At 43.1% G+C, this 27,522-nt stretch overlaps 2 protein-coding genes across 4 annotated transcripts; both read left to right on the forward strand.

The window, feature by feature from the left end:
* The first annotated feature begins 3,529 nt into the window (after window positions 1–3,529).
* C20H5orf24 (chromosome 20 C5orf24 homolog) lies at window positions 3,530–21,153 on the forward strand. Of its 3 annotated transcripts, XM_052816074.1 has the most exons (4): window positions 3,530–3,668; window positions 12,765–13,194; window positions 17,515–17,583; window positions 20,649–21,153. In XM_052816074.1, exons 2-4 carry the CDS (start codon window positions 12,768–12,770, stop codon window positions 20,684–20,686), a joined length of 534 nt encoding a protein of 177 aa, XP_052672034.1. In that variant the 5' UTR covers window positions 3,530–3,668; window positions 12,765–12,767; the 3' UTR covers window positions 20,687–21,153. The 3 variants fall into 3 exon arrangements, with proteins under 3 accessions (XP_052672034.1, XP_052672035.1, XP_052672033.1); XM_052816075.1 differs by lacking the exons at window positions 17,515–17,583; window positions 20,649–21,153 and adding an exon at window positions 15,085–17,488; XM_052816073.1 differs by lacking the exons at window positions 17,515–17,583; window positions 20,649–21,153 and having other exon boundaries at window positions 12,765–17,488.
* A 2,007-nt stretch (window positions 21,154–23,160) lies between these two features.
* Window positions 23,161–27,471, forward strand: TXNDC15 (thioredoxin domain containing 15). The gene is made up of 5 exons (XM_052772019.1): window positions 23,161–23,285; window positions 23,433–23,857; window positions 24,448–24,611; window positions 24,819–24,949; window positions 25,810–27,471. The coding sequence occupies exons 1-5, from the start codon at window positions 23,216–23,218 to the stop codon at window positions 26,004–26,006; spliced, it is 987 nt and encodes a 328-aa protein (XP_052627979.1). The 5' UTR covers window positions 23,161–23,215; the 3' UTR covers window positions 26,007–27,471.
* The last annotated feature ends 51 nt before the right edge of the window (window positions 27,472–27,522 follow it).

Raw genomic sequence — 27,522 nt, forward strand, 5'->3', positions numbered from 1 at the left:
GGCAGTTACTTCAGTGAAAATAGTGACAGGCTTAGAGAGACAGGTATGTGTATCTGTGAGAATGGAGCCTGTGTAGCTTGCTAGAATTAGTTTTTAATTTTCTACTGTGGACACGTACTATCAATGTTGTGTTTCTGAACACCTCCATTAAGAGAGCCTTTTCTAAATTTGCCTGAATGCCCTTAAATAGGCTGGTGAGGTGGTTCTCAATGTGAATGTTGGTGTAAAACCAGCCCTTGCCACAAGCCTATTTGCAGAGAGTTACTCGTTCTGGCCTCCTCACGTGACACTCAAGGAATGCACTTTCCTTTGATTATTTTTCTTGACCCAGATCTCTTCCAAATATGGTCTCAGCTTAAACAAGTTTGTGTTCTTAGAGCTTGGGCGTTTGCAGAAGAAATTCTGGCTTCGAGCTAACTGTGGCTGTATGGGGGGAGTGGAGGCAGAGAGCAACCAAAAAATGTAAAGATAAAAGGCGCACAGCTGGACTCAAATTTGTCCCCAAATGTACATTTTGTAAAATGTTTATACAGTGCTAGAAAGGAAGATTTGTTTTCATAATTTTTAGCTACAGTGGAAACAATTGTTTTTAAATAAATGACCATTAGTCTGAGTGATTGCCACCCAAACATTGCTTCTCTGAGACTTCTCATCTGAAACAGATTTAAATATTTTTCTTTAGTCAAAGGGAAAGATATAAAATTGACAAGCTGACCAGCATAAGCAGAGGTAAATTAATTAGTATCTCAGAACTAAGTAGTTCTAGTGAGCTAAGAAATTATTAATAACCTACTGTGCAGTGAGCATATGATTCTTAAGTTATTTTATACTTTGGCCATTCCAAGTACAAAGTTCATCATCACAAACGTGTTTCTCAGACAATAAATACCACTGGGCAACTGTTCTGAAACTAACTGCTGAGCAAGGAAAACGTTACACTTAACGAAAATCCTTCATCTTAACTAAAACCTACGTTTCCTGTGCCTGTGCATGTTAGCAAACGAGTGAATCTGTAGAAATTATCAGCTCCGATAATTCATAGTTAAATAGACAGGAGGTCGTGGCAGTTATGGTACTGAATTCTCCCGGCTTGCTCAGTGCGCTGTGTAGCTGAGGACCGGCAAGAAGCTCATGCATTGGCAGAAGAAGGAACTTGTGATTTTAGGCCCTTCCTCTCCTTGAAAATTTGGACCCACGAGTGAGATCTCTAGTAAGGGAGGAGGGGAATGGGACTGGATGTAGGAAGGGGCGGCATTTTGTTGCATCTTTTACCTTACAGATAATTAATGTAATCATTTGCTACTGCTAGCAAGAGCAGTCCTTTAGAGAAAGAAAAGGAGGAAGCAGATTCACAACCTGAGTAGCGGCCGTGCTTCAGGCCCTGGGGAGATTTCACAAAACAAGACAGTTGCAGACCAATTTGTCTTTTGTTTGGTTCCTGTTTTTATTAGCACAGCGTGCAGATGAGGAAACCGGACCTTGTTGCTACCAGATTAATATTTGAGCACTGTAGGCGTCGGAGCTGGCTCATCTGGCGTGGGTTTGCCTGGAGCACAATACAGAGCAGTCACACAGAGGCAGCAGCCTCACGGAGGCACATCCAGCTCCAAGGTCAAACATTTAGATCTCGCTCTGCCAGTCTGCCGGCAATAGCGTCAACAACAGCCCGATTCAGGTTTCACAGCTTCTTGGGATGGAACCTTTCACTGCTTCACATTACAAGTTCACTCCTGTCTAGTATCTGACCGCTTCTGCGTGCTGTTGAGATCACGGTTTCTTCTAGATAAATCAGGAGCCTGAGCCCAGCCTGACTTCCATCACCTTCCAGACTAAGACATTAAAAGGAAAATAACGGGATACCAAAGAGGTATCGAACTCTACCACTTTTGGTTGGCGGCAGCATTTCCAGCAAGAGTTAAAAACAGCAGAAAGATGAGGTTCGTAAATAAACTGAATCATTTGCTAAATTAAGCTAAATAAATGCTGCTTTTCCCTGCTGCTTTCTTATATTGCAAGTGAGGATTCCTGCATGCATTAGGAAGCACTGGCAAAAAAAATGAACCATCGTCTTGGCAGGATGTTTCACAGCAATTTTTGGCCTGAAGAGCTCCAAGTATTGCAGAAATGGGGTATCACAGGGTTGGAGTACAGCAGTCAGCTGCCCAAACAACAGCAGAAGAGGAAAATATTTAGAAAAACAGAATTAGCCATTTGTAAAAGCTGCAGTTTCTTTTTTTGCCTGGTCTTTCTTGCTTTTATTTTTTAAGACCTCATCTGAATAACGCAAAACATCTTTCAGACTCTTTCATATGCCAGTCATTTAAGGACTCGCGTGCTCATTTAGACCCTGTAGTTTGAAGGTCTATGTGCTACTCTCTATCAGTGGCCCAAGGGCGCTATCAGAGGGCAGGAAGGTTTGGATGAATATACAGTGGCACTGATGCTGTTAGCATCATTAACAAACGTGGATAAAAAAATCTGTTGGTCATAGCCCTCCATAAAGTGGGCTGTCACATTGTTACACTAAAACTGACCTTGACAACAAAACGTTAGATTGTGAAAAGTGTTGGGCACTTAAAATTCCTGTTTCTATGGGATCTCCTTGGAAATAGTTGAAGTTGCTGTTCCTGCTCAAAGGTATAAAGCCTTGTTTATAGCGCAGTGCCACTGCAATACTAAACTCTTTAGAACATAGATGGATGAAACGGCAAAATATTTAATAACAGTACTTCATTGCAGCTGGTGCTGCAAAACACCAGCGGCTAATGGTACATGGACTCAACCCTTGTATGAGTTACATTGGAAATGGCTGCTGTCTTCATTGCAAAGTGTAAGAGAACTAACCTAATATGTTATTTTAATACAGCCCTAAAGCTTGACTATTCTGTAATGGATTGCAACGTGTACTTTTGGGACAGAAAATATCATGCTCCTCTATCCAAATGAAAGTAATGGAAACACCAGGCATCCTGAATCAGCTTTCATGAACTTGCTTAACCATTTACAGCCATTTAAAATACACAGGACATGTTCTGTGGTTTATTTTACTATACAATAGACCGGTGATCTATCCTTGGGAGCCAGACGCAAAGACGAATGTGAATAATGCTACTCATGTGGTGGAGAAGAACAGGAACGACGGCTCAGTGCAAGTGCTCCCCTGCCCTGTCACACAGGCCCAGGGCAATGGGGATCGCTCGCCTGCACCTGAGGCCGCCACGCACCGTCCCAGCTGCCCTCGTTGCCTGCCCGGCGGCCCTGCCTCCTCCTGTGTGCGAAAGCCAGGTGCCGTCAGGGCGACCGGCCTCTCCTCACCTCGCCTCGCCCCTCGGCAGCTCCCTGCGCGCCTCGCACCTCAGCCGAGCGCCCGCCCGCCACCTTCCCGCCCGCAGGACAAAATGGCGGCGGGTCCCCCACACTGAGCGCCTCAGAGGCGGGAGGAGCACACCCCCCCCCCACCGCCGGCGCGGCCCCGCCCCGCGCGCGCACGCTCGCCGCGCGCCCCCGCGGCGCGGCCCCCCGCTCGGGAGCGCGCCCCGCCCTCCCTCCCGCCCGCGCCCGCCGCAGCGCCGCTCCCTGCAGCTGCCCGGCGGGGTGTGGGGGAGGCGGCCGCTCGCTCCCGCCCGCCCGCCCGTCCGCCGCCCTGCAGGCCGCCCCGATCTCCTCAGGTAGGTACGGGACGGGGGCCGCGTCCCCCGACCCCTTCTCCGCGCGGTGGGTAGGCGGCGGGCGGGCAAGATGGAGACGCGGCCGGCGGGGGAGGGGAGCGGAGCCGAGCCGAGCTGGAGCTCCGCTCCCCTCCCCCGCCGGCCGCGTCCAGCCCCGCCGCTGAGGGGGATCCCCCGGTCTCCTCACGGGGGGGGCCCGCCTGCGCTCCGTTCCGGGGTACGGGAGCTCGGCCCCGCAGGGCCGCGGGAGGGGAGCTGCGCCATCGCCGCCCCGTCCCGCTGTCCCCCCCGCCCGGGCGGGAGGGAGCCGGGCCGTGCCCTGGGCCAAGGCGGGGGGGGGGGGCAGGGGGGTGTTTGGGCCGGGCCCTGTTTCTTGCTACCCACGCAAGAGAGGTGACACGCGAGGCGAGCCCCCTTTCCCCCCCAGTGACCCCAGGCGCGGCTGTGGTGGCAGCTGAGGCGGCGGGCCGGGGCCGGAGGGAGCTGTGCCGCCCCTTTGTCCCCTCAGCTGGCCCTTGGCCTCTTCAGGTGGAGCTGGGGCCTCCTGCTGCGTCCCAGCCTGGTCACTCCGCTGCGCTCAGGAATTATTAATTCCCTTCAGCACCTACAGCTCTTGTGCGTGGGGATAGTGTATATGCAGTGCTTTTTACTTAGATTTCCATTAGCGTGTGGGATCTTAACGTGTACGTACATTCCATGGATGTCTTTCCTTGGCATACCTGGGTAGCAGATGCCTTCGTTCACCTGCACATCAGGGTATCTGGATAGCCTCTGATATGTTCCTTCTGTGCCTCTTTGCGTTCTAGCATAACGCGTGTGAGTGGTGTATTTTCTTGCATATAGTTACAGATAGTTTAGTACATCCTTATTCATGCATAGCCCTTCTGGGGTAATTACTTAGTGAATAGTTGCACCTTTAATTTGTATGCATTTCTCTCTGGATATCTCTCTAAAGAAAGTAACAGTTGTTTTGATCCACATGGGTTTTATTTTTGTAAAGTGAAACAGAAGGAGGAACACTGAGTTAATATATTTCTTAAATTATGGTTTATTTCTATTTCAGTCTTCAGATGCCACACTTTCTCTTACAACTTTTTCTTTTTGTCTGTATCTGTATCCTTCAGGTTTTAGATGCAACCTTAAAGAAAAAAAGTCCCACATGTTTGTCCATTGACCATTGTTGAACAGATTCAACAAGTGGACTTTGTCTTTCTGCGGTCTAGCATAAGTATGCTGCAGTGGCTGTGTTTGGGTGTGTTGACAGGTGCCTGGAGCCTTTTGCACCAGTCCTGTCGCAGAGAAACACCGTGGAAGTGCACATCAGGAAGGAGGTGTTTGATCTATCTCTTAAGCTTCAAAACCCTTTTGTGGGAGGAGGCTAGGGAAAGAGGAGAGGGTAGGTGAGAACACCCACTGAGATGAATGAGCACCTCTTGCCTCTCCGAGCTATTGTTCTAGACTACAGCGAGGTCTGTTCCCTGGGGAGAAGAGCGGGTGGGCGAGAACACCCACAGAGATGAATAAGCATCTCGAGCTCCTCAAAGCCATTGTTCTAGGCTGTGGTGAGGTCTGCTCCTGTTTACCTGGGAGTAGCTCCTTGAGGTGAATGGACAATTTCACAAACACTAATAATCCTTTCTTTGTAAAGATCTATCTCTACCTGCTCCGTCATTCATATGCATATTTGGATTGCCTTGAAGTTTGGTAATTACAGAACCACAGAATAATCAGGGTGCAGTTTCACAACCTTAGTCTTCTAAGCCAGTCTACCTGGCCTGATGGCTGCCTTGATTCTGCGCTACCCCATCCCCAGTTGTGGGCGTTTTCCCCAACCTCCATTCCCTGATGCTGTGTTTGGGACTTGTCATACCCTTCATTCAGGTCTTTTAAGTCCATTGAGTTGTCAAAGTCATCTTTTTGAGGTCTAGTTAGTTTTTTAAGTAACTAGGACCAATGGCGAGTGGGTCAGTGGCAGCCAGTGGGTAATGTGGCTTAGGCTGACCTGGGGCCTCTGTCTCTGTGCTTCTAATGGAAATGCGTGTTTCTGTTCCTGTCTTGCCTTAATGCCAGCCGACCGCTGCTTTTGCTTTCTTGTTGGATTAGTTTTCACCTGGGTTAGATCCCTTGTGTTGGTTTGTCCTGCTCTTGCACAATAGTTAGTGTTGGCACAAGGAGTGGGAATGTGGGAGAAGACGAAAGGGCAAGATTGTCCCGTTCAGAAAAAAGGCGGATTCAGAGTGGTTTCTACTGATTATGAAACCAAACTGTCAATTGTGTCAGTGTAACTGGAGGTGCACAGTTAATTAAATCATTGACGTGATCTTCCTTAATTTTTGTGAAGCTATCTTAACCCTCTCAGGTGTTCTGTTTCTCATTATCACATGGTTATATGATCTTAATTTTAGGGTGGGAAGAAGTCAGCTGACATTCTTGCTGATGTTAGCATCTAGTGAAACTCTGCCCTTCAATATGACTTACTTGTCTTTTAAGGTTAGAAAGCCTAACAATTACTTGTTTGCCTGGTTCTGCAATCACATCATGAATGATCTCTAAAAGTTCATAGTTTACTTGACACTTAGCCTAGCTAGTGCCTGACAACATCTAATCTTTGTGAGAGTAGCACTGATCTCTGTCTTTAATACAAAGCTGGTGTTTAGCCTTTGGAGAGCACTGTTTCTCCAAGGGTGTCTGAGTCGAAAGACTTGAACTCCCAGAGGCAGAGATACACCTGGGTTGCAGCTCTCCAGTAAGGAGCAGGAGTCACAGCCCCTTTGTGAGGGAAGGCTCCCCCTCCGCCTCGGACATCTGGGGAAGAGGAATTTGGAGGGGGTGGGTATATCAGCTCCAAATAACTCTTCCCTTAACTACCATCATGTAAGAAAATGATGCTGGGTCACCAGGAGAAGGGCCATACTTGTAAGTTCTTGTATTGCTTGGGGAACTCTTAATTTCTTAGTCTTTTTGCACTAAGAATAATTGAGAAAGAAACTGTTTTCAAAATCATGAGACTGCAAATTAAAGAGACAACATAGTGTCATGTAGTAGCTCTAGCAAGTCACTGCTGTAAAGAAATTGTTCTTATATTTTGGCTGGTTTTAATACATTTTACCTAGTGTCGAGAAAAATCATATTATGCAATCAACTGCAGAAAGTGCTTCGTCAGTACAGTTTGGAGAAACTGGTTATCTAGCTTCAGAAGCAGATTAGATTTCAAATGTAGGTTCAGGTGTTACAGTGTGTGTTGTGCCACTGATAGGATTTCATAGTATTTTTAAAATATTTACATTTATGGGAATACTTAAGGTGGGTGCAACATTGTGAAAACAAGTGGTTACAGGTTTTTTAAATTTGGGTAAGGCCCTACTTTAGCAAGAGTTAATGTGGAGAAAAGGAGCTGACAATAAAAGGGACACTTGAAAAACATTTAAATTTATGTAATTCATTCTTTTAACTGAGTGATGAAAGTATTTCTCACACCAGCTATCCTGAGAGGGAAGAGCAGAACCTATACTGTATCTCTGTTGCAATCTTGAAAGGGAAAATATAGCTGCTGCTGCTTAAACTCCCCCCCCCCCCCCCCCCCCCCGCAAGGAAAATGAGCCTTTTGGTATTCCCCAGGGCCTGCAGCCCCTGTGCTGTTGTATGTGGCATAGAGCGTTCTTTATGCAGAGATCTTGAACAGAGCTGGTCCTGTGCTCCACTGCAATGGTTTTAATTGGTGGAAGTGACGTTCAGAGTACTAGTGCAGAAATAATACTTGTAGCTGCTTGTGGTTTTTAGCATGTCATATACTTTTTATGTGTTGGATGATGATGAAAATGTACTTCTACAGCCTCCTACAGCTCCATCAATGCTGTTGAAACTATTGCAAGCTCAGCTGTGGAAAACGTCAGAAAAATGAGTGGGTTTTATATACTAACCCTCATTAAAAAAAAATTGTCCCTGTTGGCGATAGGAGTTTACCTTTCCTGGTATTCCATCATTTGAAAAGCTATAATATAGACGTACTTCCAGTTTTGTTCAGACTCAAGCGTGTTTTACCAGAAGTCAAAAGCAGTTGCTGAGTCAGGACTGTTCTGGTGCTAACCAGGCTGCAGTTACAGAAAGCAGGCTGGGGTGGGTGAGTCCAGAGCAGTTGCCTGCTTCTTATATTGGAACTGATTATTCTGCTAATGCAGATAATGGGTCGCAGGTCCAGTACTCAGTATACAAAAGGTAATGAGCAAGTGCCTGTTCTGGGGGCTTGTGTACTTTCTTTGCTCGTGAAAGTTTTCATCTTGTCTACGCTGGCAGCTAAATTCTGCCCATGAAGAAGGCAAAGGGCGTGATGTTTGAAAGCTAAAGACAGCATCATGTCACAATCCAAGAGGGTGTTCTTATGTAATGTGATGTGAGTAGCTTTGATCTTAAAATTTTGTGTAGTGAACAAGACACGAATGGGGATTTTCTGCATAGTTTCAAGCCTAGAGAGGGACGGCCCATACCAGTAACAGAAGCCTTAGCAGTTAAAAGCTAGAGCTGTGTGGTATGTTAACCTGTATTTGGGGATACAAGGACGGACTTTCTGTCTGTCCAAAACCTGTAATATCAGTGGAATTAGGTGAAATTTCATACGTTTCTTGCTGTGTCTGTATTGCCTATAATATGATTTCTGTTCGTCGTGTTCTAACCCCAGCTGGTAACTAAGCCCCACACAGCCGCTCGCTCACTCCCCCCACCGGTGGGAGGGGAGAGAGAAGCAGAAGAGTAAATGTGAGAAAACTCGTGGGTTGAGATAAAGACAGTTTAACAGGTAAAGCAAAAGCTGTGCACGCAAGCAAAGCAAAACAAGAAATTCATTCCCCACTTCCCATGAGCAGGCAGGTGTTCAGCCATCTTCAGGAAAGCAGGGCTCCATCATGCATAACAGTGACTTGGGAAGACAAAGGCCATCGCTCCGAACGTCCCCCCCTTCCTTCTTCTTCCCCCAGCTTTATATGCTGAGTATGACATCATATGGTCTGGAATATCCCTTGGGTCAGTTGGGGTCAGCTGTCCTGGCTGTCCCCCCTGCCAACTTCTTGTGCACCCCCAGCCTGCTTGCTGGTGGGGTGGGGTGAGAAGCAGAAAAGGTCTTGACTCTGTGTAAGCACTGCTTAGCAATAATGAAAACATTTCTATTATCAACACTGTTTTCAGCACAAATCCAAAACATAGCCCCATACTAGCTACTATGAAGAAAATTAACTCTATCCCAGCCAAAACCAGCACACTGTTTCATCTCCCAGCAGAATAAAGCAAATGATATCAAGCTTGACTCTGAAATACAAAAAAATCCTAACAGCAGCCTCATACATTGTATATTGACTGATCAGTAGCCTGGCTGTCATCTGAGCAAAACAAAACTTCAAACTCACCTTGTTGGTGCTAAAGCAGGTTAACTTTGCAGGAGAGTGGCAGTGCAGCTGTACTTTAAAAGGAGGGGTTGTTACCATGCCCAGAAATCCCCCCACAGAAAAGCTTTGTGGGTCCTGGATGGATGGTCCTGTTTCTTTCTTTATTTCTAGCAGGTGTGGGGCTTCTGTGCTTCGTTGCATGGGAAGCTCTAATGCTGCCTCTCTTTTCCCAAAGCTAGCTTATCCAGCTGTCTCCTCCTTTCCCCAGCATTTGTATAGAAATAAATTACCAGATAGAAAAGGATCCATACAGAAAATCCTTTACAGCCACTTTCCAGTAAAAATCTTTTTGAAATATGACTAAATTTTGTTACTACAATGCCTCATCTTAACTATTTGTTTACATAGAAACATTCAACTAGTCAGTTGAATCAGTTTAAAAACTTGATTTAAGTAAACTGTTGCAAATATCTTTTACATGTCTACTTACCGGTTTAAAACAAGTAAGTTCAATTTCACTGAAAACTTTTCTGGCCAGTTTTATTTAAGAATGCTCGCACACAAAGCTGTATGTGTTTGGCTCTACAGTTTAGCTACAGTGTGATTTTTAAATTGGTGTAGCTTTGCATTTTATACCAATTCTCATTTATACTGTGTATCTCCCTGCCAAGAAACCTGTTTCCACTCTACAGATAGACTCACTACATTCTTTTATTCCCTGCTGTAATGTGAACGAAGTAAAATTATGCTGGAGATGTCCATGTTAGGGTAATTAAGCTCGATTACAGATTTCCTTTTTAAAACTTTTCAAAAAAAGTCTTAAATCAAAAAACACAATGCGAACCTTGGCTAATCCTTGAAATTTTCATGGTTTGATGAAAAACGGTGCAGGGGGGAAGCATTAAAAAAAAATCCCATTGGCTGTCTTCCACCAACATTGTGGGGGTTTTTTTAAGCTTCCTCTTGTAAGAAATTTTAAACAGTTACTGATTTGTATGTCTTTCTTCTTTCATCAATTACAGTGATACTGGCTGTTGCCAGATGGAAGGTAAACTAGCATCAGCCAGGTTTTGTATGTAAAGTTAGTGTTTGTCAAGAGCTCTCAGGGATATTACAGTAGACACAAAACACATGCATATGGTGATGAAGCTCCAACGTTTGGCAGTTACAGCAGGATATATTCACTGTCTAGGAATACCTGCGATAGTTCTCAGGAAGGATGGATGGTGTCTGTAGGAAAAATCCCCCTGACTGTAATGAGGAGAAAAAGCAGAGAATAGGAGTGTAACATAGACAGGAACAAGTCTTAGTGGTGGTTGGTCTCCTGAGAAATACCAGGGGCCCTCACTTTATTCAGTGCCTTCTCCCTGTTCTGGTGTGTTCCTTGGATACTGGGCAGCTGAACTGATCCTTCTTTGTGGCAGTCGAGCTTGGAGCGGCTTTTTGGGGTGAAGCCAGTATTCCTGCGTTTAAAGTGAGTACCGAGACAAGAATGCTGCTAACTGTTCCAAGTGTCCTCTAGTGTATCAACAAACAGATGAATAGCCTTTCGGAGCCGCTGGGCTTACTCTCTCAGCAGCAGAAGTACAGTATCAGAACCCTTATGTTGGCAATTATGTATCATGAAAAATCTCAGGTATTTTTTGTGATATTGTGGGCCTTATTCTAGTGGGGTTAAAGGAAGGTAACATTTTTTTTGACTGCTAATTGTAGAAAACCTTAAGCTTCTTTTTTATTGCTGCACAGAAAAGTCTGTATGGTCTCTTGACCTGTAGCTTACTTGTTCTTTGCTAAGTGCAGACTTGCTAATTATTCTTAGTTGTTTCGTTTGCTAGTCAACATCTGCAATAACAGTGGTGTCACATTTGTTGCACCGTACCCCCTCAGCACACCAGACTTGTAGCCCTCAGATAATCTCTGCTAGAATATTTAAATATTTAAACGATATTGCTATCATAATTTCACTATTTGACATAAAACCATATTCGAATATTTGCACAAGATTAATGCATACGCTGTAATGCGCATTTGACGAGCCAAGGTAAATTGTAAATTGGGTGTTACTCTGGGAATGTATCCATTGTAATCAGAAGAAAAGGGCACGGGGATTTACTCCTGGGTAAACAGACCGTCTCTGCTGTACGCTTTCTCTCTGGCTGGGAGGAGACATTCATAACTGCCAAATAAATTCAGTAATCAATGGTAGAGTTTAAATTGGGTTGCTGTAGGAGATATTCCAGAGCTACTGCAGGGAAAATACAATAAATCTTCCAGACCTTATCTACTAGAGAAATTTACCACAGGAAGAAATATTTGGTGTCCTAAGCATGACTGTAGGGCGCAGAAGCATTCTGATGTGCCAGGTATTGATTGGCTTAATCTTGTCTTCAGCATGGTTAAATATTACTATCTTAAACTGAGTATTTACAGCTTATTTAAGTTGTAGAACCAGTATAGTTGAATGGATGAAAAGATCATGTTGCTCCTCGTGTGCCTTGCTGGCTTCTTATGGTATTGCCACTCTTAAGAAATCTGAGGCAGTATCTGTGCAGTTGGTATTTAGAAGCATTAATCCTAAAAACGTTTTAGAATACTAGTAATATTGTTAATTGTTGTGATTCTGCCCCAGTACATATGCTGCAGGGATTTGATATGATACCAGCATAACCAGTTTACTTAGAAATAGTTGTTCGTAATTATGACGGTGGCCGTACGTGATTTCTAGCAGCTGGACATCAGTTTATCCATTGGAATGGGGTTTAGCCTGCAGTAACATGCAGGTGAGAGTCACCCTTCTGCCATCCTGAAGATAGGGTTTTGATTCTTGTTTAAACAAGTAAACCTCTGTAAACAGAGCACAGCTCAAGTTGTTTTTGTCTAACGAAAAGAGCAGGCTATATAAAACAGTTGATGACCTTGACAGACCACGTTTGTTTTCCAGAATATTTGGAGATGTGTGACAGCGTGCACGTCTGTAACAGGAGTCGTGTTGTTTTTCCCAAAGTTGTTACCTCGGAGTTGGCATTACCAGCAACTTGCACCTGCTCTTCTAACTAGGACAGCAGTGTCTTTTCTGCAGTCTAGCGTCTTGTACTTTGTAATAGATTCATTCCGTACCTCTGCTTTCCCAACTATGGCACCATTGTCTTTGCTGAATGCATAACCTGTTTCTTTCTGTCACATTAATTGTGACAAGAAATGACAAAACTGATCAGTGTTTTATTAATTTGCTGCAGTTAAACAAAAAAAAAGTCTTCAGGAGCCTCTATCTACTGAATCAAGAGAGTGATACCGTATTTTTCCTTGACTCACAAGCGATAGGTTAATCTTAACAACTAGATGGCTAGAATTTACATGAGATTCAGTTAGAAAGGTTTTGAAACTGTGGTGGGTGAGCGTATATTGTATATTTTGGTTGCTTAAATGCTCTTGTTTAGTTCTATAACATACTTCTTCCCTAATTATACCTATCTGAATAATACATGGTTTTAATTGTCATTTTTAGCTACATGTAAAGGTTACCGTGCAAAACCTCAAGCGAAAGCTTAATAAAACTAATCTAAAAAAGTAATTTACTGACATCAATACTGTTTATTAAAAATAGACAAAGTAGTTCAGACTAATTTCAAGAAATAGACGAAGCTTTTGAAAGATTCTCACTTGTGGAACGCTGCAGTATTATTATATATTGATACATATTTGTCTCTCTTATTTTTGTTAGAAAATGATGCACCCTGTTGCCAGCAGTAATACAGCTTTCTGTGGGACCGGCAAGAGTTCTTGCCTTAACGAAGACAATGTGAGATCTGCCGATCAGTTTGACTTGTATGCCACACAGCAAAGTAAATACAGCCACGCAGTCAGCCACAAACCAATTGCATGCCAGAGACAAGATGCATTGAACGAATCGCACTTGCAGACCACAAGTGGCAGGAATATAGAGACAAAAGATGAACTAAAGAAAAAGAAAAACCTCAACCGATCTGGTAAACGTGGAAGGCCATCAGGGACCACAAAATCAGCAGGGTACCGAACCAGCACAGGTCGACCCCTGGGGACCACCAAAGCAGCTGGATTTAAGACAAGTCCAGGCAGACCCTTGGGTACAACTAAAGCAGCAGGATACAAAGTCAGCCCAGGCAGACCTCCAGGTAGCATTAAAGCTCTATCACGGCTTGCAAATCTAAGTTATACTTGTGGCAGTGCAGCTTTTCCCTACCCTATGGTGCATAACAGAGGAGTACATGCTGCTGGTGAAACTAGTAGCAAAATCAAACAGCCTAATGAATGAAAGGAGGGAATTAGTAACTCCTTACTAATCTGCTTTACTCTGAATTTTGGCATGTTTCTTGCATTTTGTTGTAGTGTTTGCCTAAGTCTGAGATTCTAGATTTTATTTTTATTCAAATAATGCCATAGGCTACTGGTGCAATTCAGTAACTTTTCAATGTTGAGAAGGCACTGGTTTAAAAGGTTTTTTTGTTGGTTTTAAATCATAATTTATAAGAAAGTCTGAAGTGATGCATTATGCCTTGGTGTCGATACTTAAGTAATGTCCATGTTCCTAGTTTTACATTCAATTTCTGGTAAATCTAGTTGTGTCATTATGCATTAAATAATTGAAATAAGAAGGACAGAATTAGCTGGCTGTTGGTTCATGATGTGGCCTATCCCACAATAAGGAACTCGGCCAGATGAGTTCTTACTTGATAAGAAAAAATTTATTAAGAAAGCAGCAAGCTACATTTTCCACTTCTGCAGGAGCTTCTACAGACCTCAAATAGATACTTAAAAACTTAAAAAACAAACAAACAATAAAACCCAACCTTTTTTTAAAGTGCTGATTTCAGGTGGCTTTTGTTTCTGGAGTTGTAGCATTAAGTCAATTTCAACTGATGCTCCAAAAATATTTTTGAAAATATTAAGGAAAACTGAGCATTTGTACAGCACGTTACAGCTTCACAGCGCCTTATTAATATGAGCTAATTTGCCTTTAGGTGATAGCTGTTCTTTTAGTTATGCTGTTACAGGATTCTGCTGTGTAATTTTGAAATGCCTAATAGTACGTACACCAAACCACAAATAATTCTTTGAAATTTGAAATATTTTATAGGAAATTAAGAACTGTTCATTCTAGTTACGCACTTGGTTAATATTGAACAGTATGTTTTTAAATCTGTAAATAGCTATTTACACTGGTTTTTGCCTTTAAAATCTGTGCTTAGGTGGCGACAGTTTAATAGCTTTTAAAGTATTAATCTATAATGTTTACAAATTAAACTTTTTAAATATACACTGTTGCCAAGTTTTCAGACTTAGTTTTGCCAGATATTCCTGCAAATACAGTTATTCCGTTGTTTGACACTTAGACTATATTTAAGTTATGGAAGCTTATATATCTACCAAAGGACGCCATTTTCATGATTTATAAAAGCAAACTGTATAGCTGATGCAAACAGGATGCAGTTTACTGCACTGCTAGACCCCAGATATGAAGTAATTCATCTATGCATGCAAGCTGAAAAAAATGTTGTTGGTTAACTATAAATACCTTTCTTGACTCAAACTAAAACCTTCCCTCCTTCCAAAAGAAATGTTCCATTTTTCAACTGGGTGCGTTTAATTTTTTTTTTTACATGTGAGAGAGTGTGTGAGTGTGTGTATAAAATACTTTAATCTAGACTTCAAAAAAATCAGTCCTCAATGTTGCATATTGTTTGTTCTAAATTTATTTCACTGGAATTAATGCTTCCCCCCCCCCCATCTGGAAGAAAGTTTATGTTTAAGTTGTTTCACGTATAATATGACATTGTGATAAATTTGTAGCTTCAAATATCTGGGGAGGGGGAACATATAGAGTTTGCAGATTTGGGGGAGCATAAAAATTTGGGTTAATTGAGCCTGTGCTGAATGAGTAATGATGCTGATAATTTTTGTTAACATAAATGCTATTCTGGCCTGCTGTCATTTTGATGAGAACTCTTGATTTCAGTGATGACAACTTAAGAAACAGATGTCATGTTTCATACCTTTTTTATCAGGAAAAAAGCAGCAAGCCTTCAGGTGTTCCAGTGATGCCTAACACATATTGAGCTGGACTTTATGCTGTACTTTACAATAGGTGTGTTGAATTGTTTTGGGGGAACTGTGTATGCACTGGCAACTAAGACAATGAACCTCAACTATACTGGATGGCGCCTTAGTCAATAGATGAACTAATGGCAACTAAACTGCTACTAAAAAATAGTTTCTTCGTGCTGAAGCTATGAAATCCAGTTATCCGTTCTGTTCCTCAACAAACTCGCAAGTCTGAAATTTAGCAGTCTTTCTCAGAATGATGTAACTTCTGACACATGCAAAATGCTAACATGAGTTAATTCACCCTCAGGATCTGTATTGTATTGGGAATTTTTAATCAGATGATTTTTCAACAAAAGACTGCTTTAAGTTCTTTCCTGAACTCAGCTGGGAAAGCAGTCCTCTTCAGCTGAATGTAATAACTGCAGGAGAGTCACACTTCGCTGGCAAGGAACGTGTTGCATGTCACCACTGTACCTTGGAGAAACTCCACTTCTTACCTCCTCCTGTTTATCCTGTTTGCTCCTGTTAGGTTTCTCACTTGTGCATCTACTCAATGGTGCTGTGCTGTGTGTCAGGAGATAATGCAGATGTATTGCTGTTCTGCTAGTATAATGAATTTTGTATTCAAGTATGCTGATGAAATAATGAAATCATCTAAGCAATTTCTGTTCATTACAGTGTTTATTAATTATATCAGATGGAATATAATCCCAGTAAAAAACAATTAACGTTGTCAATTGTGAAATGATGAGCATAAAGTAGAAAAGTGTTCAGAGAGTCTGTAATGGGCTGCCTGGCACTCTAGATTTAGCAAGGAGACCAGAAGTGCACTGCTGGGCATTTCCTAATTCTGGTTTATTTTTCATCTGACTATAGTTTACTGGTGCCGTGCAGTGAGGGGAAGAAAAAAGAAGTTAAGAGATTCAAAGTGAACTAGAAGTGGAATTTTCAAATATTTCTGCTTTTCCTGTGTATAATCTGCAGAATACATTGTGCTTTTTTTTCCAACACCTTTCTTTCCATGAGAAACACTGAAACAGCATGTTAATGCCTAAACTTTATTAGTACCAATGGGAAAACTGGCCTTTTCCCCCCATAGTATGAAAATGTTACTTGTAAGGTAAATTGCTTATTTTATATTATATATCATAATTCAGCTATTCATAAGCTAGGATCACTGTTGTGTGTTAACACTGTTCAGAAGATCTACATGTCAAGTTTGTTTTTTAATAATTTCTTTTAATTATCAAGTTTCTAATGTCTTATTTATGCACAAATGAAATATATTAGCTTGCTATTATTCCTTAATGATGCTATACAAGTTCACTGTTTAATATACATATAGTAACTACTATTCAGTTTCTGATTAAATTTACTTAAACTTTAAAACCAAATAATTTTGCTACTATAAAGTCTTGCACTGGACATATTCAAGATGCTAGCACCATATTTTGGCAGAAAAAAATCAGATACCATCAGAAGTGGCTGACTTTGATATCAAAGATAGTATTTTTAAAATCAGCAGTTAGCTTTGTCATTAAAGCAATGTTCTTTATATCTTGGATTTAGTTTAAACTAATCAAAATAACTATGTATCAAGAGCCATTGAAGATCTCTGTTCTGAATGAATATATTTTCATTTTGTCTGAAAGATCTTAGAGTTCAGTCAGGACAAAACCAAGCCTTGTCAGTGAAAAGTGATGTGTCTGTGAAAAGAATTACTTGGAACTACAATACACAGAGTAATTCAGATGAGAATTTAACTCCCTCCCCCATTTTTGAAAAGCTTTAAAAGGCAGAGCAATGTGAAGTCATTTGTCCGATGGTTTCATCAGCTGTGACTCTGCTGTTCTTTGATATATGTATAATAATGTTTCATGCTATCCTTAGAGTTGACAGTTAAAACAGTTGGTAACAATCATAAATACTTCAAATTGCAGACTTCATTTCTGACCACAAAAGAAGTTTATTCTTCTCTATTTTAATGCATATATTTTAACACTGCTTAAATATATTTATGACTTCAGTAGAGACTAGACCTCTCTCCTTGTGATTTTTTTTTTCCAAATAGAAAAAATCTGTATTCTGAAATTTGAACCACTTTCTGATACTTTAATCTTTCATCATTTGCTTTTCCACAGGTTTACTTTGGGGGAAACAGTAATCTGTTAAATAACTAGTATCAGCACCCCGTCCTCTGCTGTAAAAAGCCTGATTAGATACTGTGTATGTTTTTATGTCCATGAACTTGAGCTACTCGTGTGCAATTATGTGTATGGGAATGGAGTAGTGTTCATGATCTGTATTTACATCATCATATGGATGTATATTTATTAATAAAGTTAATACTTTAAAACCTAACAATTTTTATTCTGGGCTTTTTTTAATAGCTTCTAAACTCTGGTTGAAGATGCCTATTGACAGCATTACCAGACCAATAGCCTTAGCCCTTCTCTCTGGTAAATAGAAGTGCTGTTTGTTCTTCTGACGTCTCAGTCACAGTTAAGTGACTTGAACTGGCACTGAAATGTGTTGGTACACCTTGTACAGATTTCACTTAAAATCCAGTGGCTTGTTGTGTTTGTCCCTTGCCTCCCTGAAGTGTAATTGAATCTGACTGCAGTAGATCGAGTGTGTTCATGCCTGTGTGGACTTTAAAATGCACAGGATTTGTGAGAGTTGGGAGGCTGCTGTATTGTGTGATTTTTAAATTGAATAAATAAGCCCACCCTGTCAGTATACTTTGCTTTCTGAATTTCAACGTGAGATGTGTATTGCTTGTTAAGGCAAGTCCCATGTATTTGAATTAAGGCAAAAAGCCTGTATGAATTGCAAGGTATCAGAAAATAGAGGAATGTTGATTATTTTTTAATGAATTGAAAATGCTGCTACAGTAACTTAATTGTTCTTACCCTTTCACTCAAATATGAGAAGAGGGGCGGAAAGGAGTTATGGCTATGTACATATAAATAGTAAGCTGCTGACTTTTTTCTCCTCTGTTGCACATGAAATCAATTTGAGAGTACCCATAAACTAAACTTTTTATGGAATGGTGGTCATTATTCATTATTCTGTGATGAATAAGATGTATTTATCCCTGTATTCTAGCAATATTCCAATTTATCTTTGTTGGTAACATGTGCTCTGCATACCACCCAACCCCTCTTTTTTTTTTTTTTTCTTTTTTCTTTTCACTACTGAAGTTTTTCAGTAACTTTGGGGGAAGGTGGGTAGTCCTACCTACCAGAAGCTGTAATCTAGACTGTGCTTGGTCTGCATCCTCGCCTTGCTCTCCAGCACCCTCTGTTTTCTCTTCCATGTACTTTCGAAGGCCCTGAATACATCTAGGGTTTAAACTTTTTAAATGTCAGTTGCAGTTATTTTGCAGACTTTTAAGTTGCTTTTACCTGAAAAAGACATCTGATGCTTCTCCCCCCCCCCCTTGGTTGGCCATCCTGCTAATTCTAAATATTTGGCCTTCATGGTGACTAGATATGTTCAGAACAGAGTTTGACTACAGTCTGCTACATCCTGGTCTAAAAATCAGTTCCTGGATGTGATTCCTTGAGCAAAATGGATTATTTTCTTGGTTGTAATGAAACCTTAAGTGTTAGATATTAAGTAAATCATAAATTATATTGTACAAGAATACAGGCTTTTCAGCTCTGTTGGGAGTTGCTCGACTCGACTGCTTCCATGGCTGCTGTGTTCTCTGCCATGTAAGGAACTGAATGCTCAAAGTTGCAACGCAATCTGTTCCCTCGATACACAGCTGGTGTGCGAGGCCAGGTGCTGTTTCTGATGACAGGTCCAGTTTATGATTTATTCATGTTGACAGACTAGCAGTGTTGGGGTGTCAGCTATGCTAGCTGGACATCTTGAAGGAGCCTTTAAGATGGTTATATCTTTTAATAATTTCATTTATGTGTATAGTAAGACACCAAGGCTTGCTTTGGGACTGGACTGGCATTTTTATGCTTTTGTACCTCCTTGGTGTGATCTCTTAAAGTAGCACAAATAGTACAGCGTGAATTAGTGATATCGTACCTGTTAAATATGCCGGCTCAGCAGAGTGTGTTTTTTGGACCAAGACAAATGAAGATTGTTCTTGACAGTTAATCATTTAAAGCTGTAATGCCTAAAGTAAAGGACTGACTCGCTGCCTTGCATTGCATGCTATTTTTATCAGGTTCTGCCTGTGGCTCTGTGTTTATTGTTTAACATTTAAGAGAGAGGTGTGGCCTGACCATACAGAATTGGCAGCCCAAAAGCTACCGCGTTCTGGAGCTGGCTCTCGCCCAGGTTCCCTGCCTGGCCTAGGGATGGCAATGTCTCCTTTTTCCCATCGGTAAAACGGCAGCAAAAATACCTGCTTATCTTGCAGGGTTGCTGGAAGGAATCATTAGTTAACAACTTTTAACTACTTTGAAGCTGAAAAATGTTGTGGAATTCTTAAGTGTTGTTTAAATTATCTGAGGCAGATAAATCTTCCTGCCTCTCATGTTGTTTTCATACCACAAAAGCTTGTTCTAATTAGTGAAAAAATATCACAATTAGTGCAAGTCTGATTATTTATTTAAAGTAGGCCTTTGAGATATGCATAATACTAAAACGTGTATTTACTGCTTCAAGTGGTTGCATTTTTAAATAGTCAACTGCAGCAACATTGAGAAAACAAAGATTACAAAGTCACACATCCCAAATTTAGGTGTAGGTTTAAGTTGCCTGTGCGACCTCAGCCTGTGCTCCTGACTTGAATGCTTGTCATGTTTTCTTCTACCTCATCTTTGCACTATTGAACACACAGAATGTCGTAGCTGTGAGGATGTCAGGATTATATGCGAGTGGAGACCTTGGCCTTGGTGAAGGTCCTGGCGCTGCCTCTTTGTCCCAGTTCGTGGCCTCTTTCGCTCCTTCTCTTGCCATGTTGCCCGTGAAGGAGCTTGCCCAGCGTGACTGAAATCTGAATAGGGGAGAAGTCCAGCTGCAGAAGTCTACGATGCACAAATGACCACCAAGTTTTGGTGTTTATTCGTGGGTGCAGCAAAAGACTCGTATTTTGCAAATCCTCCTCTTTGCTAATTCAGATTATTCCGTAGCAAACAGCTTTTCTAATGTGTCCAAGATTTTTGAATAGATGCAAAACAATGTATTTTTTTTTTTACTAGGCTTTTTCCTGAAAACAGACATTTGGCATTAAAAATCAGAAAAATGTAAGCCGCTGAAAACAGTTTTGCGACAGAACTGGCAGGCATTGTAAGAAATGTGCCTTCTCTGTAATACATAAGCACTGGGATAGTACATTTGTTGTGAGTTAGGTATGATAAAGCCTGACCGTTTATAATTCTTGGGAGTTCATTTGTGTTCCATTAATAGATTACTTATTATAGTCACCATAAAACCCACAATTTTGCACAAACCTTTTGATTTGTGTTATGGTAGGAAGGATGCTATGCTAGGATTAAACCCACAGAGGTGTCTCGGACGGGGGTATGCTGCCAGAAAGCTATCTGTTATTTTCAAGGTTTGGAATGTCATCCATCACCTGTGTGTGAGATCTGACACCATCCAGGGCTGCAGCAGGGGAGATGCTAGACCCTGATGGCACAGAGCCGAGAGCTGGGAACCACATGCAGTCCTTGGCCAGAAGGAAAATTGTTTTCAAGTTGAAAATGCTGTTTTGTCCAAACTCAAAAGATGAGGACAATTGGGAATGGGGCAGCTTTTTCCTGACTTGTCTGCACCAGCTTGGATTCCTTACATGCTTTTGCTTTCCAGCTTGCTTGCTTGGTCTGTATCAGCTGGTCTAATTAAGTCTTTTTCCTCTATGTGCAAACCTCATGTTTTCTATCTTTAGGCTATTATGTCCTCAATATGAATGCTTATGCAAATAGACTTTGAATGAAAAAAAATTCAAGAAAATGTGCATTATAAGAAAGGACAGAGTTGGAGAAGTGTCCCCTAATAAAATCAAAAGACAAAAATCCCGTTTCTGTAATAAAGCTGACACCCATCTTCATTTATATGCATGTACAGTGTTTTCCTTGCTTTTTTCCAGTGTGTGTATATGGTTCATAATCTCCTAGGTTGTAATTCTCACTTCTTGACAGATGCAGTTTCGGCGAATTCTCATTGTGTGGTGCTGGCAGTTTAAAAAAACATGGTAAAAAAGGGGGTATCAGCACTTGAAGTACTGTGTTCATTTTCAAAATGCCCCAGACAGTCCTGAAGCTTCACTATTAAACTGAAAGCAAGTAAGAACTAACCCTGTGAGAGGAGGAATATTGTCTCCTAAAAAGAAATACCAGAATACTTATCCTGCCTTTCAGCTTGGGAGCTTTGGTGGATACACGGATGGACAAGAGCTCATCTTTTCTTTTTAGCTTTAAAAAATACGCCTTTAGTTTGCAGGCTTTTACCCTTACTCCAGCCTGGCTGTAGGTTAAAGTTTAGTTTTCATGTGAAAACATCCCAAACTGAATCTGTGCTTCTCTATCGTGGGTGGAAGTAGGAAAAGCCTTTGGCAGGCAGCTGTGGCTGTTGTGCAGTCCTGGTCACAGCAGGCCCTTTGGGCTGCGATACTGGGTTATAACGAAACACGCTTTGGGAAGGAATTACAGGGTGCGTTTGTGTGCCCTCTTAATTACACTTCAATCATAACTCCTGTCATGTCCTCAGGATGACATTTCCCTCGTTGCAAGAATTTTTGACCTGAGCTAATTTAAATCAGCAGTGAAATGCCTGCTGACCTCCAGCAGTGTTAGCAGACTGAAACTTAGCCCCTGCAGCGTGTCCTGTTACACCGTGTCGTACAGTTGGTGGTGGACTTGGCCCTGGGCTGCAAAAATGGCGTGAAGGAACGTGCGTCACTGCTGAACCCCCGTTCAGCCAAACTGACGAGGAAACACGGTTAAAACCAAACCACTGTGTATTTAATACTGGCAGGGACTGGGACCTGGTCTTATTTGCGTTTCCAAAGAGCAAGTTTGACAGAGTTTATTGCAATTCTGTACTCCTAACTGGTAGCTGCTGCAGTTTGGTTCCCTGCTATCACATTGCCTCCTTCCTGACGTTCCCCAAAACCACAAATGCCCCCTTTTGAACAATTAAAATTACCCCGCAAAGGTGAAGCACATTTATAATTCAGGATTGCTTAAGAGCAAGCTGGCACGAGATGGCTCAGTAAAAAGACAGATCAGTAAAAAGACACCTCGGTATCAGGCCTTTGTTGTACTTCATACTCTGTTTCGGTGCTGTCATTGTGTTCTCCTCAGTTGAGCTGACCAACACAAAACAGTTCAAGGTGAGATTGCCGTGTGCGCTTTGATACTCCGCGCGCAAGTTCCCCTCTCACACACACACTTTCTTTCTAGGGCAGTAAGGAAGAGGTTAAATTGATCTGTTCACACTTGTACCTCTCTGGGCCTCCTGTTCTATTATTAAAAAAATATATATGTATAATTAAAATCCAAACAGCCTGGTACTCTGCAAGTTCAAACAATTCTTGCATGTATTCCATTGAATTTCAGCAGCAGCTGGGGGGGGGGGCAGCTTGTCAACATGATGTTAACTTTTCATTCCCCTCATTTTGTTTGTCTTGCACTGCTCTCTGAGCCCTAGCCGGTTTCTGTCCCCTCATCTGAAGATCCTTCGGAGCTGGCAGACGAACGCGGCTGTGGCCATCGTGTCCCCGCCGCTGCGGCCTGCGCTCCCCTCCCTCCCTCCCTCCCTCCCTCCCTCCCGCCCGCCCGCCCGGAGGCCTCCCGCCACGCAAGTACGAAGACGGCGAGCGGTCGGAGGAGGTAGAGCGCACGCTGGGCGCAGCTCGCCCTCCCGACAGCAAGCGCCCAGAGCCGGCCACCGAGCAGAACCGCTGCCCCAGCCCCGCCGCCTCCACCGCTACCGCCTCCGCCCCAGCCAAGACAAGATGGCGGCGCGGCGCCTTCGGGGCGCTACGCACGCGCGGCGGCGGCGCGCCGGAAGCGGAAGTAGTCCGTAGTTCCGGCGGAAGTTGCCGTTGTCCGGGGAGACGCAGCGCTGCGGTGGCGGCCGGGGCCGGGGCCGGGGCCGGGGCCGGGGCCGGGGCCGAGGATGTGGCGGCGGCGGCGGCTGCTGCTGCTGCTGCTGGCGCTGGCCTGGCTCGGTACGGCCCTTCCTGCAGGTGAGGCCGGTGGGCTTCGGCTCCGGCAGCCGCGGTGGGTTCTAGGGGCCAGGCGGCGTGTGCGGGGCCTCCCCGTGGCGGGCGGTTGCGTGGGGATGGCCGGGGCTCGGCCCGCAGCGCGGAGCTGACATCTCCCTCCCGGCGCAGGGGCGGTGACGGAGCAGAGCGCCGGCGGGCAGCCCCGCTCCCCCGGGGGCGGCGGCGAGCCGGTGCGGTACCGGACTGCGGAGATGGCGGACGCGATGCTGGGCAGCGGGCTCCCCGGGCAGCAGGCCGTGGTGCTCTCGGTGGTGCCGGGGGAGGCGAGGGACGGCCAGACGTCCGCCGTCGCCAAGGGAGCTTGCGATGCGGCGGCGGGAGGCGATGCGTGCGGCGCCGGGAGCGGCCCGACGGCCGGCCTCGGCCCGGCGGGCGGGCAGGGCCGGGAGCAGGCCGTGCTGGAGACGGTGCTGCCCGCGCCCGCCGAGGAATCGAATAGCACCGACGGCACCAAAGCTCCCAAAGTGAACTGCGAGGAGAGGAACACTACCGGCATCGACCGCTTCACCCTGCAGATCCTGAACGTGTCTCAGGTAAGCGCATCCCCCAGGTGACTGCTTGGCGTTATTCTGAAGGCGCTGAGGGTGGTGGAAGATGCCCCTTCAGCACCCTGTGCGTGTTTCTGTCAAGTGTCTGACATAGCGAATTTCCGTGTGTAACATCCTCTGGGCTGTCGGAAAGAGGAAATGTCTGGGCAAGGCAGCTCTTCGTGTTGTTCTGAGCAGAAGAAAACGGAAATACGACTCAGTCCACATGCCTCTGTCTCTCATCTGTGTGCCTGCAGTGAACTGCCAACTGTCATGCTGCATGGATTAGTGTCTCTCTCTGAAAACTTAATGGCGCTTACTGCCAGTGCCTGTCTCTGGCTCGTTTCTTGTAATGGTTATGTGTATATATATATATATATTTTTTTTTTTTTTTTAAGTAATAAACTTTTAAAACAACCTCTAAAAAAGGTTAAATACAGTTCTCCATCTGCTTTAAACAGGTTAAACAAATGCATAGCTACTTGATAAATATTGTCGAGTATCTAGTCGATTGCCGAATGATGCGTTCCTATGTGGGATTTAACTCTGTTAAATATGTAATTGTCCATGTTTGGTTTTCTTCTGCTTTCTCTAAGGACCTGATGGAGTTCTTAAATGCAAACAGCAGTGACTGTACGTTAGTGTTGTTCTATACGCCGTGGTGCCGCTTTTCTGCCAGTCTGGCACCTCATTTTAATTCTTTACCTCGAGCATTTCCAACTCTTCGCTTCCTGGCACTGGATGCGTCTCAGCACAGCAGGTAACTTATGCTTCCTCTGCTCTAGCACCAGTTTATTTCCGTTAGCGAGCTTTGTGTTTTAAAAATGGGAGTAAATTTTTTTTTTTTTCTTCTAAACTGACAATTTAATTTAGTAAAACTGACACTTCCCGAGTTGTGACTATCTTTGGTTCTTCCTCCAGTGGATTTCTTTTCCTTCATGCTTTGTATTTGCTTTATGTCCACCAGTTTATCAACTAGATTTGGAACTGTGGCTGTACCAAATATCCTCCTTTTCCAAGGTGCTAAACCTATGGCTAGATTTAATCACACAGACAGAACGCTGGAAACACTGAAAGACTTCATTTTTAATCAAACAGGTATGTAAATCAGCCCTGATGTGTCAGTAGAACAAACAGGCTGGCTTTTAGCTCCAAACTGGGCTTTCCTCTCCCTGCTGTTTGTTCTTTAAAATGAATTTTGTGAAGACCCTGAGAGGACCTGGCAGAGGTTTATCTAATCAGTTGCTGTAGTGAGCTGGATTTCAGGGTGTGCTGAAAGCAGAAACTCAACTCATTGGGCTGCTGTCACAGGGTAGGGGGAAACACTGGGCTTTAACTAGAGAGGGTGCTAGAAGGATTCAGCACATCTTCCTGCCCAAATATTTAATTTGGGAGTAAAGGCAGGTGAACCTTAGGATCATTGCCAGCCCCATGTAAGGCTGACAGTGGCTGGGGGATAAGACGGTTTCAGTTCTTGCGCTGGAGGAGACAAAAGGATTCCAGTTTCCATGATCTGGCTGTCCACGTTGTGAGCTCAGCGCCAGCCAGCTCTCTGGTCCTTCTGTGCTTCTGTAAAGAAAAGCAAAACAGAACAAAAAACATACATAGGCCTACGAGGGCCTTCGTTAGAGGCCAGAAATTGTTACATTTGCTAATATGGCAGAAATACTCAAACAAAAAAACCCTCCACAATCCCGCCCCCCCAAACTTACACAAGGCTGTGCTGTGGAGGACGGAACAAGCCTTCTATTATGAAAATACACATAAAGATCGTATGTTTTTATGTAAGTAAACTGTTTGCTATATATACGTTAACATACAAGGACCATCTCGCCAAAATTTTAAGTCGTAACTGTAGATGCGCCTTAGTCGGAGAAGAAAAACAAAGCTCCAAATAGAACCAACTTCTCTGTATTTAATGATTATTACTGGTGTTGATCAAGTGCTTGCTTTTTTAGGTATCGAAGCTAAAAGTGACGTGGCTGTGACCAAGGAAGACTGGGAAGGCCCCCTGCCTAGCGTTCTGACAAAAGGCATAGACTGGCTGCTTCTGTTTTCCTTGCTGTTCCTGGCTAGCTTTGTCATGTACGCTACCGTTCGCACGGAGAGCATTCGGTGGCTGATCCCAGGACAGGAGCACGAACATCAGGAATAACCTGAGATGCTGAAATAGGGACAGGATTTCCTGCTTATTGGTAAAGTGGGAATTTATATGGACTAGAAGTACATAGGAATGAACTGTTGAATTTGTTGGTTGTAATTTATAATCTTGACTAAAAATCTGCTTTATTTATCAACTACTGAATCTGTAAAGAGCAAATTGGTGGCGATTAATGTGGTAAGTAAACAAATATGAAAAAAAATGAACCAAAAAAGTATTTATTAAGCTGCTCTGATCAGCTTATTTTTCACAGACCTTAATGTAAATAGGTGATATGGTTCTGCTTTGCCCTTCTGAGGAGGTCCCTGAGCTTTGTAGATGAAGTGAGATTTTTACAGCACATTGGTCTCTCTGTGTGGCACTGCCTGGCACAGGAGCAGAGTTGCTTCTGCTCTGGTGGAATCTGGGGATCTTCTTTTACAGATCCTACAGATGTATGAATTAAAGCTTTGATGCGGACGATGTGGTAAAACACTATAGAATTAGGATGTGTTAGCCCATACAGCTTTTAGCTTGTGTATTCCTGAAATATAACATTTTAAAGGAAAACGCTGGTGAATGGTGATGTTGCTAAATCAGTTTGACTGTCAGTAAAATGAAGCAAAAGGTGTTTTAAAAGACAGTGTACTTCAAATGAGTTATTCTGCTCTATACCAGCAATAACAGTCCAAAAGCGCGTTACACAGCTCTTGACAGGGTGACTATCTCCCACTGTTGGTGCTGGGTTTAGATGCTGATTTTCTTGCTCACTGTGCTCTATGAGTTTTGACTTACTGGCAGGTCTTTATCAGATTTAAAGTAACTTCCAAAGCTTACCTCATTGTGTTTGTGTGTATACACAACTTATTTACCACATTCCTATAGAATTAAATTGCATTCGTTGTCCTTACTATTTTTTTAAATAAATCAAGTTTTGAGTGTAACCTTTTAAGCCACTTTCTTACAGGACTAAAAACATGCAACTTCTGAAGTACGGATCACCTGCTGAAATGAGCAAGACCAGTCTTGAGATTTATTTAAATTTCTACTAGCATGTTTGCTGGTTGCACAGTCTACAGCTGAGGCTACGTAAAGAATTGATATGGGTTTTTAGTTCTAATTAGTATGGAAGACTTTGCATAAGGTATGGACTGGTACGTTGTGTGTTTTTTGGATTATTTGACTACGTAGCATTTCTACGTGGTGGAGGCTTGCCATAGTACCCTGATAGTAACCTTTAGAGTGCAAATTAAGCCAAGAAACAAAGACGGTGATAAGATTTATTGTTTGACACAGAGCTCGTATCCCTGCAAGGTGATTCTTCAGGTATTTTTCTGGTGGCCATATCCTTCCCCTTTGGAAACCCGAGGTCCTGTATTTCTGTGTATGAAAGGGAAACCGCACTGATAAAACTTCGGCATTACTGAAGATAAAGCCAGGATGTATTTTATTAATAAAGATCCAAGATTTTGAGCAATAAGTTGGCGCGTTCTTGCCTCTACCACCCGGTCAGCTGGAGAGGCCCGGGGCC

This window comes from Harpia harpyja, chromosome 20 (assembly GCF_026419915.1).
Source record: "Harpia harpyja isolate bHarHar1 chromosome 20, bHarHar1 primary haplotype, whole genome shotgun sequence".
Taxonomy (NCBI): domain Eukaryota; kingdom Metazoa; phylum Chordata; class Aves; order Accipitriformes; family Accipitridae; genus Harpia; species Harpia harpyja.

Coding starts and splice junctions, on each gene's coding strand:
- C20H5orf24 (XM_052816073.1), top strand. CDS start 12,768: ATGATGCACCCTGTTGCCAGCAGTAATACAGCTTTCTGTGGGACCGGC.
- TXNDC15 (XM_052772019.1), top strand. CDS start 23,216: ATGTGGCGGCGGCGGCGGCTGCTGCTGCTGCTGCTGGCGCTGGCCTGG. Junction 23,858..24,447: donor AGATCCTGAACGTGTCTCAG/GTAAGCGCATCC, acceptor GCTTTCTCTAAG/GACCTGATGGAGTTCTTAAA. Junction 24,950..25,809: donor CTTCATTTTTAATCAAACAG/GTATGTAAATCA, acceptor TTGCTTTTTTAG/GTATCGAAGCTAAAAGTGAC.